This window comes from Ptychodera flava, unplaced genomic scaffold (assembly GCF_041260155.1).
Source record: "Ptychodera flava strain L36383 unplaced genomic scaffold, AS_Pfla_20210202 Scaffold_81__1_contigs__length_545109_pilon, whole genome shotgun sequence".
NCBI lineage: Eukaryota > Metazoa > Hemichordata > Enteropneusta > Ptychoderidae > Ptychodera > Ptychodera flava.
The window spans coordinates 299,377-319,830 of record NW_027248403.1 but is presented as its reverse complement, the minus strand read 5'-3'; the positions used below and the strand labels follow the sequence as shown (position 1 = coordinate 319,830).

The following is a 20,454-nucleotide window of genomic DNA, read 5'->3' as shown; positions in this document are numbered from 1 at the left end:
TACATTTATTTAAAAAAGTAAAACAAACTCACCTTTTTAAAGCAGCAAAGAAGAAAATACTCCAACTCGACTGTTGAAAGCCCCTTGAAACAAAATTAGTGATACATTAACCAGGGTTTATCAACGCCATCCACGCCATACGTTTTGATTTTTTTTAAATCTGACTTCTTCGTTTCGATAATGCTCGACTGTACTTTAATATATTGTAAATCCCCATGCTGGATACTTGTCGCCTGATAATTTGAAAACATTTTGTACTGTTTCGACATTGGGGAAATCAGAGACTGGAGTTTTCCGGCCAGAACTGTTATGAACAACCTGGCAACTATGTTAAAATCTCTTATACTAGCGTCTGAAAACGTGTCCACAAAACAACCTTGGAACCTAATGTCTTATGTACACACACGTCACAAGTTGCCATGCATTTTAGGAAGTCGCAAAAACAGCGATAGCTAATGATATTGATGATACGCATTAACACCGCCTTTTAGCCAAAGTCGGGTAAAAACGAAAGGAATGTGTTTCTCAACGTGTGCTAAATTTCGGCCAATTATACTATTACTCTCGTTACAAATGTGTTTCAAATAGCAGTAGTTAGCACCTAACTAGTGATCGAGAAATGTAAATTTGGACCTCCGAATGGTTGTGAGATTGTTGATAATTTGCAAGATGTACTAGCAGCTTTGTATTTGCAAGTTTTAGTCCTGAGATTAGTTTTGACGCTTGAAATAGTAGACGGTCTTTTTGTGATTTTGAATGAGAGCAGGGTGTGCGACGGTATTAGACAACGGATTAAGGCCTTGTATATTCTTACTAGTTGTAACGAGTATTGACACCTATTATAGGTTGGTAGTAGTCAAATTAGTCGCAAACATTTATGTTGGTAGTAGCCGTAACACAAAAATCAAACGGGCGAGCGTGACTAACGTGTCGTTACGCAGACTGTGACAAGATCAAAGGTCACGGCAGTATTTTTGGCAAACACAACAAATTGTAAAATACCTGTAAACATTTTGAACATTTTAAAACACGGGACAAAAGCCTCACTTTCTGACTGGTGACGAGTAGCAATATTACGTCTTAGATGAAAGATGACCGGCATGTCTTTTGCATAACTACATAGCTCCATTTGATTAACTGCTGTTAGATTTTTGTGACGCATCCAGGTCGTCTGTCCGAATATGGGAGTGCTATCACTTGAGGAGAATGATAGTATGAGCTCTACGGATGTTCATTTTTGCCGTTGTGTTGTGGCCGCGGAACTTGGCCACCAGTTATCCGTATTGATAGGTAATCTTCAAAATTCTAAATGAAAACAAGGAACGTCCTCCACAAAATCAGACGTTTTCTAAACATATCCCTTGCAATAGGTAAACAAATATAAATTATTAGTGAAATCTAAATTAAATTTATTGATCGTAAAACACCTATTCAACAAGCGAGCGCAGACGGACATAAAGTAACTTGGCAACTTCTCAGTAAATCAGACGGAGAATAATTGCATTGAAATCAATAAATTCAAAATGCTTTTCTTCAATTTAGACTACCTCATTCTTTGTAAGCATTAACATAGTTTTATATTTGTTGCGTCGTTACTGCTTTGAAAGACACAACTGAAGTAAAGGCTGTTTGAAATCTAAGATTTCAAATTCGTTACTGTAAAAAAGTTTTATATCGCAGAAAATGGATATTCAAAGGTACGTGAATTTTTTTACTCGGTACAAAGGTTTAAATCTACAATGCTCTTTTTTACGACGAGCGTATAAACATTCTGTAGTTGTTATAGAGATGTCGTTAGCAGTTTGCAGAGCTGTAAATCCTCAGTCAAGTTTGTAAAAAGCTGCAAATTTTCTCTTGATTTGCCACCTATTGTCATTTTTAAACGTATCAGCGAACTTTGTGGCTCTGTTAAAGCCTAAGCCGAATTCAGTTAAACTCCGGGAACTCAATCCCCGGGATCAATTTATGTGGGGTCGAGTTTGCGAGAGGAGTATCGAAGTACTGCAGCCTTTTGTTTTCTATTGTAATTGTAATCTAGTAGGTAAGTTTCCTGGCAAGACAATCCGACTTGATCAATTATATATATCAGAGAGCTCGACAAACCATTATTCTGAGAAAGTATGCTATTCGTAAATTCCTGAAAACATTTTTCTGAAATGTAAAATATTGAGGATGGTGAGCAACCTCAAGTATTGTTTTTTTTGTTTGGTTTTTTTTTGTTTTGTTTTGAATAGCAAAATACAAGAGCTAGAATTAAAAGTTTATAAAGATTGACAACCCTAGAGAAATTTTCTTCCAAAAGCCGCACTTAAGTTGAACTCGACCAAATGGAGATCCGTAGACTTAAACATCGACAGCAAGAAGTAAATCAAACTTTTTAAATAAAATCTGAACTTTATGGCGTAATTTTACCTTCCTCCATCGAGATCTTGCTGAACATAAATAAAAAAATGAAACTGCTAACACACAGGGTTTTGGTAAAAAGTGGGGAGCATTGATTAGAGCTGTGCAACCACTCCCCACGAACCTCCGGGTGTGAGGGTGGGAGAAACGAGAAAACACTACATAACTTGTGAATGCCAGCCTAACGGGCGACTGCAGGGGATACCCGGATGTATATTGCAGAGCGCCCTGATGCAGTATTCGAATAGTACGTAATTAACAGTTTTTAAAAGGGATCAAAACAGTGAAATTACAACAATAAAACTGCTAACACACAGGGTTTTGGTGAAAAGTGGGGAGCTTTTATTGGAACTTTACAACCACTCCCCATGAACCTACCAAACTCACCAAAACCCTTGGCTGAACCATCAACTTAAAGAAAATCGGCGGAAATGTCTTTAGACATACTCTGCGTAACATGGAACCTATCAATCAGAGGTGTGGAAAGATAACGGCGGTAAGCATTGCTTGCCCTGTCGCCGTGCATACGCAGTAACTCTAACGGAACCTGGCAATGAAATGCGAATAAGCAGCCCCCCTCCCGAAACTGTAGCCTGAATAGTGGTTAGAGGAGAGGCCGGCAAGGGGGATGAGTTAGGACAACGCACCGCAGAAAACCCGGGCAGAAAGAGGGATAAGACTGCCAGGGGTCCCGTAAGGAACTGAGATTGCATGCGACGAGCTATCAGCTGAATAAACTGGCACATTTTTCTGTACGCAGAGGGGGGACATAAAATGGATCCTGCATACAAAAAATTGGTAAGGAAAGCGAGCGTTCTCCAAATCGTGCCGTTTTGCTCCATTTAGGGAGTTGTCCTTATTAATGGCCTGGGGGTCGGAGGAATCTGAAGGGGGGGGGGTCACTCAAAAAATCGAAAGCTACAAGGGGGTTGCTCAAAAGTGGAGAATAAGAAAGGGGGTCTACTCAATTTTGTTGACATGTATTGAAGCATTTAGTGGAGTTACGAATAATACAACAATAAATAGTAAAGATATGTATATTCATACCGGTATTTGTGCACACCACACTATCATAATATAGGTGGTTTCAAGTAGAAACTAAAATCTATTACACTATGTGTTTCACGTTATTGTGATCTTTAGATGAGAATGATCAGCTATTCGACGTGGCAAGCCTGATGTTAGAGGCTAGTACTGAGTACATTTTTCAGTATTTCCTGATTAAAGATTGATATACTTGCCTGATCATTAATGAGAAACGTCTGCTTTCTATATTCTACATTGTATAGGTTACCGATAGAAGAAAATGTGTAAAGCAAGCTTATTCTGATTCTATAAAGTTTAAAACCAGTGGAATGCCTTGACAACAAACCCGTCTTTTATTGCAGGAAAATAATAATAAATAATAAATGTGAATAAATGTACGTCTGTCGCTATTTTTCGTTTTCAAAAAATGTAATTGAAATCAGTGAACTGGAATATAAGTTTTGGAATACTGTCTAAGATTTCTTTTCCTTTGAGTTTTTTATACGAAAAAAAATCTGAAAAAATACTCCCCAAGTGCCACCAAAAAACACCATTTTAATCTCTATTTTTCAAAAGCTCCAATGGCAGGAGGGGGGTGCTCCTGACCTTCCCCCGCGACCGCTTGTGCGGTTGCTTGTGGTGCTTTCGCACCACATCTTCCCCATCTTGAAAAAAATCCTACGGAATAAGTGCATGTCACCAGAGCACTAGATACAGACCTGTACATCAGCCCCTGACACAGCAATGGAACCTCTTTCCGACAAAGACCTGTACCACAGGGTTTAATCAGGGTCTGTACAGGGCCTGTCGCTGCAGCAACTCATTTTACTGTATAGATATTTAACTTTCCCGTTTTTGTTTTTGTTTGTTTGGTTGGGTTTTTTTTTTGGGGGGGAGGTTCACTCAAAATTTCTGTAGCAGAGAGGGGGGTTACTCAAACACGTCATGGTTGGCAGGGGGGTAACTCGAAATTTTGGAGTTTCGAAAGCAATTCCTCCGACCCCCAGGCCGGAAATAATGACGGCCCCCTAACATCAACAATGAGGCAATGACTGAAAACTCGAAGAAGGCAATTAAGAAACAACTCCATGCACAGGTTTATCAAAGTCTAAGAATCGTGCAAACTGTAAAAGTAAGGTTGGTGTAATAGGAAGTTACTTCTGTTTTGGAGGGCAAGTAAGTTCCTTCTTTAGAGCACATAATGAAAGAGAAACAACAAAATCTGACAGTGGCTCTACATCGAACCTGTTATAAAGTGCAAAGCGTTTCAGGCTCGCTTTACAATTCAGCAAAGTTCCGTTAGACGTAACTGTACGGGATAGAAACTCAAAAAATATGCAAATAACAAGTGCATCAAAAGGCAAGGGTGGGAGGTGGAAATACAGGCAAAATATTATTATTATTTCAATTGCCTCTAAATGTCGAAATTGTTGATGTTAGGGAGCCGTCATTATTTTCTCTCTGATGCTGCATTCGAGCTGACTCAATACACTGTTTTTGGGCTTCGTCACCTTTCTCCTGGCACCAGGCATGTTGAAATATGGTCGCTTCTTAAAATACTACAAGTTGAAACGAGAAACGAGAAAACACTACACACTTGTGAATGCTGGCCTAATGGACGACTGCAGGGGATACCCGGATGTGTATTGTAGAGCGCTCTCACGCAATATTCGAAAAATACATAATTAACAGTTTTTAACTGGGGTCAAAAACATTGAATTTATTTACTATTATCTCAACTTTTATTATCAGGAGCTTTTTTGCATTGATCGCTATCTGATGTTGCACAGCGCACAGTGTCCAAGGTAGGTATCTGCACCCATAACTGTGTAATATCCATTTTGTTGTAAGAGCTTATAAACAATTTACTTTGATCTTGATGATGACAATAAAGACATCAAAATGTAATCTTAGATTTGATTGAGACGAAAACAGTGTCTTTTGATAGCGATAAAAATGCACTCAAAATCTTCAATATTTTTTTGAACAAATCACATCATAGATATATTTATAAAGGTATTTATTTATTCATTTTTGTTCTTTTTATGCTTTTTTGTTTTTTTATATCATAATGGCGTATAACTCCACTTTACGGGATTGAACATAGATGTGACAAACTTTATCATCAGAGATGTACATAACATCAAATATCAACCAAACTGCTCTACCAAAATAACATTGATGTTGATGTAGCTGTACACGGCACGTCCTGTGGCGACCCCTACTTTGAAGGGCTAATCGTATACTTCAAAGGAAACGAGATATCAAATGGATTCGTCGCCAGCCGGACGCGATTGCGGTTTTGAGAGACAATCTCTACAGATACAACAACTACTATAAGCGATGCCGTGGCTGACATAAAACTTGGGGTCGAGCACTGTGATAAGAAAAGCTAGGCGACTGGGGGCTAGTCTTTGGTTATCCTTCTCTGCGTTATCTTACAGGAAAGCCGTGTTAGTTGCTCTCCTTTACTCCACACTGTACCTGTACAAAGTTTATGATATGTGGTATAATTATTTTTATTTTGCTTCTATTTAATTCTCGTTCCGACGCCCCCTTTATATAACTACAGCTGTGATGGATACACTTCTAAATGTCAAGGGTTAGGGTATTTGATTCGCTTTCTCAGATGTTTGAGCTCGAAACCTATGAAGTCTACATTACCTGACTCAGTAACCGGGGGAAGATGATTTGAGGAACGGCATGATCTTGTGTCTATGGGCAAGGTTCTCTATTTCTTATTACGTCTTTGGTAAACAGACGCGCAAACTCAAACAAGACAATATGAAAGGGTGAGAAAACAAAAGGGTACTAATGCTGCACGATGTGATTTGATATTTCCTTGGTGTCCTTTTCTCTTATTCGTCCACAGGGTCTGTGAAAACATTCTCTTTCATACAAAAGTGTAATAATTTATTCATAAAAATCCAAATTATCACCAGTCAAGGTGAAAAGTTAACAGATATAGCGTCAATTTAATTGAGTGACGTTAGATAGTTACAAGACACACATTCTTCTCTTCCCATAAAAAGCAGTCCCACACTGTAGAACACTTCAATACAAATATTCGCTCTCTTGATTTCATTTGCATATCGATAAACTCAACACTGAATACGACATCGCTTTATCTTTTATTCTATCTGTAACAAACGTTGAAGATAATTTTCTGGACCAACATTTCAAAAGGTGTCATGCGAGGTAGACCGTAGATAAACAGTTTCATTACTATCTATTTATCAAGCACCTTGTTGGCACTTAAGCGAGACGCAAGGCAACCGACGGGGTTAGCAAAGTATAAAATGTTATAAAAAGACGATGTATCATGTCCAATGAGCAAATCTTTTCTCCAATAAAAGTCTGCGTTTGTCCAGAATAATCTAAAACGTATAACATATCTATAGAGTGTGACAGATATTTTAAATTTATTTTACATTTTTCACGATATGCAAATGATATTTTGACGTACAAATGCCAAATACTAAATATTTTAGACAGTGTTCGATAGAATTTTTTATGAATTGAAATAGCAAAGAAGGAGAAATTTCGGAAAATGCATAATTAAACGTTATGATTAACAAAATGCTCATTATACCAGATGAATTCGTCTACTTAAGATGTCATGCAATCAGTTAAAAATACATTGCTTTGATATTTGACGCTCTAGGCCATGTCCACGAGGATTCTGATTTTTCCATGCCGCAGTAAAATACTTTGCTCTCACATGAAAATTATTCACCCAACATAGAATTATACTAAGTAGCCTGCAAAATATTCAAATTCGACATTTCTATGACCTTTAGGTAACCAGTGCAAACGCTATAACATTGGACGTTTTCGCTATTATTTGTGATCCAAACAACAACAAGGGATAACAACTATGATGGTGTAATAAATTAGCTTTTGTAAATTTCTGGAATTTGAAAGAATCCACAGTCGTTTGTGTCATCGTCGACACGAGACAGCCGTAAAATGAAATTACATTGGTATCAGGTGGACTGGATACACAAAAAATTCTAAAAGAGAACAGCTGTTCTCCCAAGTGATATAGAATACCTATGAATGGTGCGATTAGAGAAGACCTTTCCGTATTACAATTCGCCGTTACGTTTGCGAATATTGAACAAGATAAAATGCTACCCTGCATATTGTTTCACACTCATAAATTGATATATTAATATTTCTTTTCTCTAGCTATATTTCGTTTCTAAGCTCTTCATATTACAACCATTGTTTACCTAGTACTCATCGAATATGATTTTTGGACGCTTTGCTGAGTCGGGAATGAGAAAATGGAGGTGTAGTTTGAAGATAGAATCCCTTCCCGGGTTAGGTTTTACATGCTATACTGAGATATCAACCACATTAATTGGGTGATCTTGTTCCAATGACCCTGATTTGCCAGCTGGTATTTCTCCACCTTTTGCATGAACATTCAATTCAATGCATTATATACTGCTTTGCTGTGATTGGTCTTTACTTTAATGTATTCATGTCAGGTGTAGTGCTTTAATTTGCCGTATGTCTTAAGTTTCTGTCCGTGACATATTCTAGGTATTTCTCTACACCCTCTCCTCAGTTTTTTAGTTGCTGACGAATGGCTTCCCCGAAACATCCGTTGTTTTACACCTCTTTCGAATTATTTTTATCCATCGATTGCTCGGCTTTCATATATTTACAATATCATTATGTAAACACGACATTTCTGATTCACTGCCATATGTTGCATTTAGGGTGGTCAGACGGAAAGAATATCGATTGTGGGAATATTTAAAGTTAGAGGATGGCGGCTGTTCTAAAGTACGTTACACAACTGATTGTGTGTTTGTTGGTTTGTTTTATGATGTGGCAAGTGTATCAACGAGACTTTCAAGGTAAGAAAACTGATGTCTGATTTTACAATTTAAACCTTCTCACTTCTATCAATTGCATCGAGATGGAACATATTCTTGACATATTAGAGAGAGAGGAGAGAGAGAGAGAGAGAGAGAGAGAGAGAGAGAGAGAGAGAGAGAGAGAGAGTTACAACCATACCTTCTGTTCTACCATGTGTGTTATCTTTAATAGTTGTAAATATTTTTGTTATTCGTCTCTGTTATCAAAATAGCTGCTCAAGCGTTGCTCGAACACACGTTCAACCATTTTCTTTCCAAATTAAGGGGAAAATATCGGGGTCACCGAGAACATTTTACTAGAGAAACAACCAAATATTTAACAACATTTTAAATACAAAACGGCCGCCATTTCTATGTTGTCTCTATGGGAGAAATAAATCCCAGATGTTCACAAAACTACGCCAGTGGAAAATTTACATACCGCTGCAAAATGAGCCACCATATATTCAGACAAAAAGAATTGTGTAAAAGTATGAGAATTCAGCAATCTATTCCCGAGGCGCATCATACCTTAAGGGAAGGAAGAAGTAAAAATTATTTTTTCTATGAAAAATGGCCATGAAGTTTCCTATCCCACTAACAGTAAAAAGGGAAGTGATGTACATGTTATATTGGACTTATCGTGTACATACTTTCATCCAGAGCTTAGACATGAACGAGATGTACATTTTTCTTCGCGAAGCCATGTCATTTTGACTAAACTTCGAATAATGTCCAAAATTGACAGAATTCATTCATTATCGACGCAACTATTCAGGATTTGGAATTGTTAAGTCTATGTGTATATTTTGGAATCTTATCTCTCCTAGACCTAAAATGCGATACTATATGCCATAGCAAGCTCATAGTCAATATAATTAAGCTCTACAAAACATACGAACTGTACTTTTCAGGATTAGTATAATGTACGACATAGCACAGCAGCCTTAAGGGATGTTTAGTTATTATGGCCGAGGCAGGACAGGCAAAATTAACTTAATCCACTTAAAATCTCACTGGACTTTCATAAGTATCTATCCCGTAAAAAAGCAGTTTCAGTGTTCAAAAATATTCTGCGAATAAAAATGATTCGCTGCATGATTCCATTGTCTGAATTCATTTAACTTTAAATCGGAATAAAAGTATAATTAATTATCTGTCACATGAACATCTTGCCGTGGCAACTCCGACGCTTGTCTCTTGTAAATCGAGCTTCCTGGTGGCAATGAACAATTCCTATTACTTACATATTAGAGATATAGCAATTTTGTCAGGGAAAATATTTAACAGTTACGTGTAGACTACCATGAAAAATAAAATAATACTTTTAGGTGTAATTCCGTCCACATCTGAACTTTCCAACAGCCTTTTAAATCGAGTACATTTATATCAATCGCCAAAACCCTATAAAAGCACAGATTTAATTAGCTTAACATTGTAAAATTATTCATAGTTTTGTCATACACTCCAACGTATAGTGAATCAACATTTTGGTGAAGTTCTAAACTCAAATCTTTTGAACACACACTCACTTTAACCACCCAAGTATAATCGATTAATTTAAAATGAATTATCAAACGTCTTTAAAGACACAGATTTAACTGGTTTTGTATTGGAAAAGTAATTATTCAAAGTTTCCTGATAGACTTCCATATATAGTGAATGTACATTTCGGTGAAATTCCAAAATCTAATTTCTTGCACGCACATCCACTTGTAGCCACACTAGACTATTCAAGTACATTAAAATGAACAATCAAACGTCAAAAAATACACAGATTCAGCTAGTTTTGTATTGAAAGAAATATTCGTAGTTTTCATATAACTTACCATATATAGTGAGTCAAAATTTTCGGTGAAATTCCAAAATCAAATTTTTTTGCACAGATATCCACATGTAATCACCCTTGTCTAATTAAGTAAATGCATATCAGTAACGTACCATCCACAAATGCACAGATATTGTTCTTTTTATATTTAAAAAATATAGATTTATCATAGACTACCTTGTATAGTGAATCAACAGTATCGGTGAAATTCCAAAATCACATTTATTTATTGCATATACACTTGTAACCATCCTATTCTAATTAAGTACAAATATGTCCATTATCCAACTCCTTTATACGCACAAGTATAGTAAGCTTGGTATTGAAAACATTACAAAAATTGAAGTTCCAAAACTAAACTGTCTTGTACACAAAATATACATTTGTGACCATCATTATCTAATCAAGTACAATTATGTTCATTAGCCCAGCGTCTATATATCCAACGTCGATATATGTACAAGTATAGCAAGTTTTTCATTTGGAAAAATATTCAGTTTTCTATCATACACTCCAATTAATGTATAGTGACTGAACATTTTCGGTGAAATTCAAAAATCTTTTTTTTTACATATACACCTATTCCAATCAAGCACATTTATGTTAATTATCAATTTCTATAGATGCAAAGATATCGCTAGCTTTGTGTTGAAATAGTAGTACATAATATTCTCATAGACTAAAATATATAGTGAATCAACATTATCAATATAATAAACCAACACACCAAATTGTTGTACACACACGCACTTTTAGCTTAAACTGCAAGCAAAGTACATCTACAGAAATCATCAAATATAGATTTTGTGCCAAATAGACCCCCACATCTAATGACTTGATACATTAGGAAGATACACTATATCAGTCACAGTTTACCTTCTAACATGGTGACCCTCAATCAAAGGCATGCATCAAATTTTATTGCCCTTCAAAAACGCTTGCGCAAAAAAAAAAATTGCGACCCACCTGTAATTTATGTCGAATCCCTTTGAGGAAGATTCCAAAATTATAGCAAGTCAGAAGGGGACACTTGAACGTTAACATATCGTGAGTTTCTTAGGAGACTGGTCATTTGAAAATATCTAAGATTTTTTTAAATATTCTATCGCCCCTCCATCGAGAGGTGTTTGTGCGTTCAGCTTTACTCAAGCAATGGAGGGGTGTCATGAACTTTTGTCACTTTAAAAGGGGGACCATCAATACTTTGGTGCAATGGATAGAGGGGTTTCACTTATTTTGACTGATGCACAGGAAGAATTTTCCGAGCCCATCCCCGGTCATAATAACTGAACGCTCCCTAAGGTGTGTGTCGGGGGGTTACAACGTGTAACAGTGGCGCAATATCGTGGCAGTGGAGTGGCGTGGTCCTGTTGTTCTCGTATCTTCGCGGTGTACCTTCACACTAAGAGCTGCAAAATTAATGTCATGAAACATTATTGTTGAAGCCCCTCTTTCACATGTTTATAACAAGTGCATATAGGGTAAATATATGCTCTGATTAGATCACGGAAAAGTTCACTATTATCACCAGGAACTGGACAGATATGAGTCATGTTAATTATTCTCTTTCGATCAGTGATACTTGCAGTAACCTTGCATCTACTACTACCGATCTCATCTCTTTATACCGAACAATTTATTAAAATGATTTTGTCAATTACTGACACACCGGTCGCTGTAAGCAGCTACCATTACCAGAAGAGTTAATCTCGTCGAAAGGTTACGTGAATAATTCAACATAATTTGATATAATTATCCTGATCGAAGGATAAAACGTCAATACTTCATCATAACATAAAGTAATGAATTAGTGTAAAGTCGTTGAGTAATTGAGGTAATCCTCTGCCATATATCTTGCTATCCGCAACGACCCGTATACGTGTTTGGTATTTTGAGGACAACAATTGAAGATTTATGGCTTGGAGGCACTCCACTTGCCGAGCGGTTTTGTGTTACACTAGTCTGACATTTGCACGAAACATAAAATTTACAAAAGAAGTTTAAGGGTCATAAAACATTCACGAAAAACCGTAATTGTATAGTTCCGAAATGACAATCAGCGTAGGCCTCATTTCTACGTGGATGGATAACAGGTGTGAACTTTGGGACTTAAATATTCGAAAATATTATGTGTCACAACGCAATATTTTCATTATCGACCAAAAATGGCGAGCTGGGTATTTTACCACATAAAATGCACTTTGCTAGTATCCGTTTCAACTCAATAGACAATAGACACATCGTTAGGTTTCGCCGTTCTCAAACTACCGAAAATCCAGTCGTTGTGGACTCACCAGGAGGGAGTGCAGAGAAATACTTAGAAGAGCCAAGTTTCGAATTAGGGAGTAAATGAGATAATTTACTTGCCTTCCTGCCAGCCTGATCCGACGTATTCTTTGAAGTTTTATTACCCTCGTTTACGCTGAATATTCATACACGTAGTGGATATCCGGTTCTCGGGGCCTCAACCGGATAGCTATCACGTCAAAATTTGTTTGGACAAAAGCTGGAATGACATGAGAAGAAATTGATATATGGAATGGTGCAATTTGACAGGTGTTTCAATTTATTTTGCACTTAGTAAAACTCTTTGAACATGACACTGACCACTGATATTTTATTACATTTTTATATGACCAGTGTTTGAGTCACAATATTCAACAACCAAACAATGATTGTAATAGGACAGTTCTCAGTTTGCCAGAGATTTAAGACTAAAGAATTTGCGGGAATGAAAAATCTGCGACCTTCTTGTGTCATTTGCAAAATCATTCATTCCTGTAAACGATGTCAGAGTACAAATGGTCAGTGCAGTGTTTTTAAGCCATTCACTATCTGTTTGCAACCTCGCCAGCCGTGCAATTTCTCAAGCTGCGAACGAAAAGCCTGTATGCGGTTAACTGTCAAATGTGTAATTTTTAAACTAAAGTCAGTTAAAATATATGTCCGTGATAATAAAGGATGAATTCACAATTGATTAGTTTTGTCCTAGATCCTGTGAACAATTTTGAAATTTATGTGTGCAATGGTGTAGTCTAGTGCAGTCAATTGAAGTAAAATTGTTAGAACACTCAAATGGGAGAGCACGAAAGGAGATGTCCCCTCTCGCATGGAAAAGTTTGAGAAATTGATGTGTGCAATAGGGCAATCTGAGAGGTGTTTTAATCTATTTAGCGCCAAACATTTAGAAACCCCCTTCATTCTCTCCACATTTTGAGCAACGACCCTTGTAGCTTTCAACATTTTGAGTGACACCCCCCTCAGATTCCTCCAACCTCAGGCCATAAATAATGACGGCTCTCTAGGCCAGATAAGTATTTTCTTACTTCAAGAGCTTAAAAATGACTTGCTACGTATGGTATATAAGAAAAGAACACACCAAAAGCGCTGTGAAATTAGCCCAAAAGTGGTAGATTGGAAAAGAATCGTATAAATTTGAGCGTCAATATGTGTGTTCCCGAGGCTCATTCTACCCTAATGTGTCGTCTGTACCTACATGGTCAAGAGTACACCCTACAAATTAAGAACAAAGTCGCAGTACATCTACCCTTCTCCTTTCTCGGCTTTTAAAGAGCCAGTAGCTGTGACTTTGATGAATGTTGCATCAGTTTCGTTTCAATGTCAGCAACAGTTTCGTCTTGCATTCCGTAAAGCACAGCTTGTCAAGACAGCGTCTATACAAGTAAAATGCATTGTTATTATTGTTGACATTTAAATTCCAACCCGTTACCTTCTCAACAACGACAATGCAACCTACACGTGTGTAGGCCAAGCTCATAAGCTGAATACTGTGTATTTAAATATGCTTTAGAGAGTTAAACAAGAAACTATGGTTGTCATAACCAACAAAAAGTGATAGGAATCACCAATAGTTATCGCTACCATGCCATCATAACATTTGTCTGTCTTAGAAAAATGGTTGAGAAATAAATAATGGAGGTTCTTTGAAACGTGCAGCAAATCATTGTAATGGTATTAAGGCTTCCTTCATGGATTTTTATTTATAAACATGGAATGGGTGGAATTTATTTGTTTTAAAAATCACTGATAAAATTCTGACTCGCAGTAGCAGTCCATTGATGTTGAATGAAACGCCATTCAACCGAGCTAAACTGAACGCAATATGGAACTTGGCTCATCGAGGTCGGGGAGGGTGATATCGTGATAAATAAACAAAAGAAAAATAATTCAAAGCAATTAATCGATCGATCAATCAATAAATATACGAATAATTCAAAAGATCGTAGCCTGTAAAACTAAAAGATTTACATCATTGTTGTTGTGCAGGTCAGTTCAAGCCAAGTGTTCCACAGTATAGGAAACATCAAGTCAAAGAGGAAGAAGTTCCTTCGAAGAGCAGACAACAAAATGATCATGAAGATATAAAACCAATCAAAAGAAAGGTATGTTATCTTTAACAATGAAAGTGTCACAGAAATGTTTGTGAAAACATACGCAAACATGCCGCATTTTTTCAAAACATACAAAGTTTATTCCCTTTCTTCTTCATTTCACGTGAACGATTTTCAGTCATCATTAGCAATGAGTTAACTTACTAGATTGTGTTTGTGTACGATATACTATAGCAAGTATGTATGCGGGAGGGCTTATTAAACGTTACAGCGTGTGGAGGGGTCGTGCACAAACGAAGTGCAGCAACTTTTTCAACAACTCCTTTCAGGGTGGAGATTCCTGACTGCTAATGTCTTCGCTACTTGAACAGGTGACGTATTTTGTCCGTTCAAACCAGATAGAGAATTTACTTATAATACGTAGGTTTCGAGTTACCATAAGACCATGCGGTATGGAAGTCAAAAATACGATATTTAATACAGTATTGGCATAACACTAGACGGATACCATAATTATTCAGACAAGAAAATGAGCGTGGTCAATTCTAAAAGTGATTCTGTTTTAAGGGATGGAGTTTTTGGATTGTTCTGAATTTAGGAAATTATATATAGTGCATTGTTGATTTTTAGGTATATAATTCGAGTATGATTATGTTGTACACTTTCATCGTGAAACAAAAGCAACACGTATCGTCTCCAACATGCGTGATGCTGGCGACAACTTCGATTAAAACCCTTTATTGATTTACGGTATGGCTTACGTACATGCCAAATAAAATTGTAGGAAATCCGGGAAATAATATGACAAAACCAGTTGCCGAGCATAGCGACATAATTATGATTCTATTCTTAACCAGCTACAAAATCAACAAGTTCTGAACTAATGAGACCTAGGTTTAAAAATATTCAGATTATGAACAATCGTATCTATTCAACCTTGTTTGCGTATCTTATGAATTATAGTTTTGCCCGGTCAGTAGGAACTAATGGAAAGGTTTCACTAGCATTCGCGTCATATCATTATATCATTAACACACGTGCCCTGTAAAAATACCGATTAGTGGTGTCATCACTGGTTTGTTAGGGTATTAGGCATCTCTAGCATTATCGTGAGGTAGCAGCTTGTCCATATTACTGTGTATCAATTTAGGGTTAAAATAATTCTCGTTTTTGTCATATATGTAATTTCAAATTATATTCACACCCGTGCATTGTGTAATTCGGAAGTTTAATTTTATTAATGAGGAAATTTAATTTGTAGGACTGTCTCGTACAATTGCTTTATGTCACCATCAGATGCTACGTTCTACAAAACATCAAATTATTGAAACTGTAAGCGTAACATCGACAATATTCACCGTAATTCGGCATGTCTAACTGTGTTGTATGTATTTTGTTATATTCACTTAAAAGGTCAGTACACTATCTCCTGATAATTTATTTTCACTTTTTTTTTATTTTGTATGCCAATGTCAAGTGTTTTTTTCTACTTTCCTAAATATGTTAAAAAATCCTGTATTTTTAGGCTGTCCATGCGGTAAACTGCACTGTTATTGTGTCCATTGAATTCTAGTCGGGACAAGAATCCACTTGTATACAACAACGAAGCAGTTTTATTCTCATATGAGCATGCGCGAATAGGGCAGCTGGGTGGTAGTTTTTGTCTTAGCATGTAGAAATGTCAATCTTTAGAATGATCTCCAAATCGTTCAAAACGCATATAATGCGGGCTGGGAATTGGAATTCATTTGGTTGTGAACTATTGCAGCAGTGTTAGTAGCATTTATATCGGACATTCGGGTACTTCTGTTATTAATGACAGCCCGGAGAGAGTTTTCTTTGCTGGAATGGTGATAATAGGGGACACATACACGGGACATGTTTTTATTCTGTATGTAAATTGTTTGAACATAATGTTTTGGTTATGAATATCAACGAAAGTGTTAGTGTTGGTGTTTAGTCATGACAAGGTTTATTTGTAAAACAATCTGTCAAGTAATCTTAATATTTGAGAGGATCAAAGTTATGTCTACTAAGTGTAAAAGTCACGTGTGTGATTTTGGCTTGTTTTACTGCATATCCTTCTTCACCATGCGACGGATATACTCTCAAACGTCTTCTTAGCTAGCATGCCTGTTTACAGAAGAGTTAATATCGAGTCAAGGGTTGGTTTATTTACCGTGAACTTAATTTAAACATTTCTCTATATTAACAGTGGTCAAAGTGTCTTGTTAGCTAAATTGAGAATCCTCTAAGCCCACTGAAATTCTCATTTAGCTAAAACACGCCCGTAGCTTATATATTTAATAAATTAAAAACGTTTTACAGAACCACGGTACTTGGACTAGTCCATATTTGGCGCCTACGCATTAGCGATATACAGTGCTAATATGGCCTGAAGTGGTCATAACCAAGTTTTATGTCCTTCGCTATGGTGGTTTGTTGCTATCATTATCACACTGCCATCTTTGATGTGATTTAGACTGAAATGTCGAGTAGCATGAAATATCGTACTAACAGTTGACCATATTCTTCAGAGCAAATTCGCTGCTGCAGATGACATCAAAAGTACCAAAAATTAGAACACGCCATTTGAAAAAAGTGAATGATATTTTTACTATAAATTTCAGTACATGGATCTGTAAGAACTCCTAAACGAGCTCACAAAATTTAATTGTAATAAAGTATAAACTTAATACAAACTTAAGTATATTTAGGGTAATTTGGACAGGTTCCAACTCCCAGTTCTCACTCGGATACATCGAGAATAGAACAGAGTTGTTTTTTGCGTCTAGACCTAATATTATATAGGGCTCAGCCCTTGGTGTCGCGCCAGGGGTTAAGATTGGCAATGTTATTTGTATTGATTCATGATAAACTGTAATTGTTACTTCATAAACGTTTATATGACAACTATGCCCAGTTTCCCTCTGATGAAAGCAGTTCACGTACTTACACGACGTCAAACCCTGCAGCAGGGCAGGTATAGATTTTCTGTAGCATGTAAAAATTTTGGACAAAAATTGGCAATTTTTACAATGATACAGCCTATGGCGTTAAACAAGGGACGTATTATGCAATAATTATCATTGCAATGGTAACCGCACTGCCCACCTTCCACTTGCAAGCTGAAAACTATAGCGTTCCGTCTAAAAACTTGCAATTTTTGAATCTAATTATTGACACAGGGGGCGCTCTTCTATAATTCAATCCCAGCATTCTTTGCGTATGCCCCCGTTCATATGCACGACAGTTTTCTCCGTTTATCTATATCAACGATACTTTGTATCAGCGACAAGGTGTATAATAACATTTACTGGCTAATAAAAGAGGTATATTTTATAAAAGGCATGTTATATCATAGTAATTTGTTTCGTATTTGTTTATTTACGAGTACTCAAAAAAAAAACATGGCGGCGCCCATCATGAGAAAGAAGGGTACACTTCCGGTTACTCGCATAGTATATTATGAATAAGCGCATGCGTAGTCAGTAAGCCGCTGGCGCGACTATTACAGTTCTATTATTTTTGCAACCAATATACTGGTATAATATATTCTTCTTCTTGTGTTTGTTATGTTTGTCAAGGGAACGTTTAGTAATCACACGCGGACTTGGACCAGGAAATTCAAGTCAAACATGCTCTTTAAAATGTAGCAAACCCTATCTTAATCTATAAAATGTTACTCTACCCATGTCACATTTTCTAGAACTTGCCATTATGTTCCGGGACCTTTTTCATCTAAATATACAGGTATACATTCTGCATAATATGCTACACAGCAAAGGCCCTAGGGGAATGCATTCCCCGGCCCACCCCCTACGAAGTCTCCAAACCTAAAATTTCTTGTTCTTCTGCAAATCAAATTCAGTAGGTTTAAAATTGTCAGCACAGCCTCCATACGTGTAATTCGAAATATCTTTGTTAGCAATAGAATTTGGCCATGAATTCATTTGTGAATAGCAAAATGACATAATGTATATATTACGCTGTAGATACAAAGTTTTGCCTTGTATTTCGGCATATTTTGGGGGAAAAAGAGTAAAATATACCCATATTATTGACCAAAAGTAATAAATAATATCGACCATTAAAGCTGTTGTCCAATTAAAGCCACAAATACTGTGAATCATTTTAGATTCCCCGCTATTCTAAAAATCTAATCAAATGACAGAGGGGATAAAGATTACAATAACAAAATGTCAGCCATCGCGTTTGTGGATTGAAGAAATTGCATCATGCTTGTTCTCTTGAGGACAATGACGTGTTTGAGCACGAAGTACTGCATTTTTTTACTTTTCCTTTTGGGGTGCCATTTTACGAGTGCGGCATCCGTTTATTATTTACCTGTAAAATGTGTAGGCATTGCCAAATCGGCGAGCAGTGATACTTTATTGCTTCGATAAAAGTTTCTGTGCGACGATTGATAGTGAGCGCACGAGCGTGAGTGCTTCTGAGCTCCACAATGTGTGGAGGTGTCACTGTATAACTACTATAAGTTCGGTTATCGAACCACTCGCTTTGATTTGGCCGAGCGGTTCTATATGCTACCTCTCTGCTAGATGACCGGATGCCGTATGTCGTGAGTACGAGTCCGATTGAAAACAGCGTATAATCTATACACGTCATTCAGTTAGCACATTTGCACGAACCAACTTTGGTTTGAAAATAAAATAATGAAAATACTGCATGGAATTCGCAGCAACTGTGGCTTTAAGAAAAATGCTAGGGTCGCCTCGTTACCAATTACATTGTGTATGTGTACGTTAAAAAAATCAGTTTTGGCTTTTTGTATGGTTTGTCTTTAACATAAACATGTCACACTTTCATTGACACATTGTATTGTGTTTACTTTTCCAACTATCCACTCTTTCCCAGATAATGCAAAATCACACTGCCAGGACACTGACACACTCGGAGATAAAACGGATCGAAGATGAGCAGGTTCGACGCAAGTCACTGTTAGCAAAGGTCTGTGACGAGGCCAAGCGGAATAGAACTGTATTCAGATGCACGGGTAAATTGATTAATGTTCGTGAAAACAGGTTTATGTACTGCAACACACCAAAAGTCGGTTCTACTTCCTGGATGAGAGTTATATGTGTTCTGACAGGGAGGGCGAAATCTGTTGAGGAACTTCTAAAACCCAAGGGGCATATTGATGTTCACAAGGTTCCAGCGTTGAAGAGAGATGAGAAATATCATTATCCATCCTACTTCTCGTTCATGTTCGTACGTCATCCATTCGCAAGACTTCTGTCTGCTTACAGAAGTAAGTTTGAAAATGTAGACGCCAGCAATCTGTACCTCAAACAAAAAAGAATAGACATTATCAAACGATATCGCAAAAATCCAACCAATCACAGTCTAGAAGCGGGTGATGACGTGACCTGGGAAGAATTTGTGCGATCTGTCATCGATGACAATCCAAAATCCTTCAACCCACACTACATTGCACAGCACCTATACTGCGGGCCATGCCTTTTCCCCTTCGATTTCATAGGAAAACTTGAAGATGTGGCCAAGGAGAGTAAGTACGTGTTAAACAGAGTCAATGCCCCCGACGACATTGTTTATCCTCTACAACCGAAGAAAACAAACAGCTCAAATCTAGAAAATCTTCATTCCTACTTCAGTCGACTGACCAAAGACCAGATGGAAAATCTCTACAACATTTATGAACTTGATTTCAAGCTTTTCGGTTACAATATCCTTATTAGATGGGTAATATCTTAGTGACAATACTTCACATCTTAAAGACTTGAAAATTTCAAAACGATTTGAACTGTAAACCAACCCACTTCTCATGCAGATTAGCCTCTTCATAACATTTTTCTGAAAGAAAGCGGAAAATTGGTTATTTTGAGGGATTGAAACACTTTGCGTTTAATGTATGAATGGCGACGGTCGATATCAACTACACGCCTTGCTGACATCAATGTTGTGCAAGGCTTAAAGCTTAGCTAAAGTTCAT

The 20,454-nt window shown here is 37.0% G+C and overlaps 1 protein-coding gene across 1 annotated transcript; it reads left to right on the top strand.

Moving 5' to 3' along the window:
* The first annotated feature begins 13,624 nt into the window (after window positions 1–13,624).
* On the top strand, window positions 13,625–20,216 carry LOC139128975 (carbohydrate sulfotransferase 14-like). Its single transcript, XM_070694655.1, has 3 exons — window positions 13,625–13,775; window positions 14,416–14,531; window positions 19,359–20,216. The coding sequence occupies exons 1-3, from the start codon at window positions 13,625–13,627 to the stop codon at window positions 20,214–20,216; spliced, it is 1,125 nt and encodes a 374-aa protein (XP_070550756.1).
* The last annotated feature ends 238 nt before the right edge of the window (window positions 20,217–20,454 follow it).

Coding starts and splice junctions, on each gene's coding strand:
- LOC139128975 (XM_070694655.1), top strand. CDS start 13,625: ATGGTCAAGAGTACACCCTACAAATTAAGAACAAAGTCGCAGTACATC. Junction 13,776..14,415: donor ACAGTTTCGTCTTGCATTCC/GTAAAGCACAGC, acceptor GTTGTTGTGCAG/GTCAGTTCAAGCCAAGTGTT. Junction 14,532..19,358: donor TAAAACCAATCAAAAGAAAG/GTATGTTATCTT, acceptor ACTCTTTCCCAG/ATAATGCAAAATCACACTGC.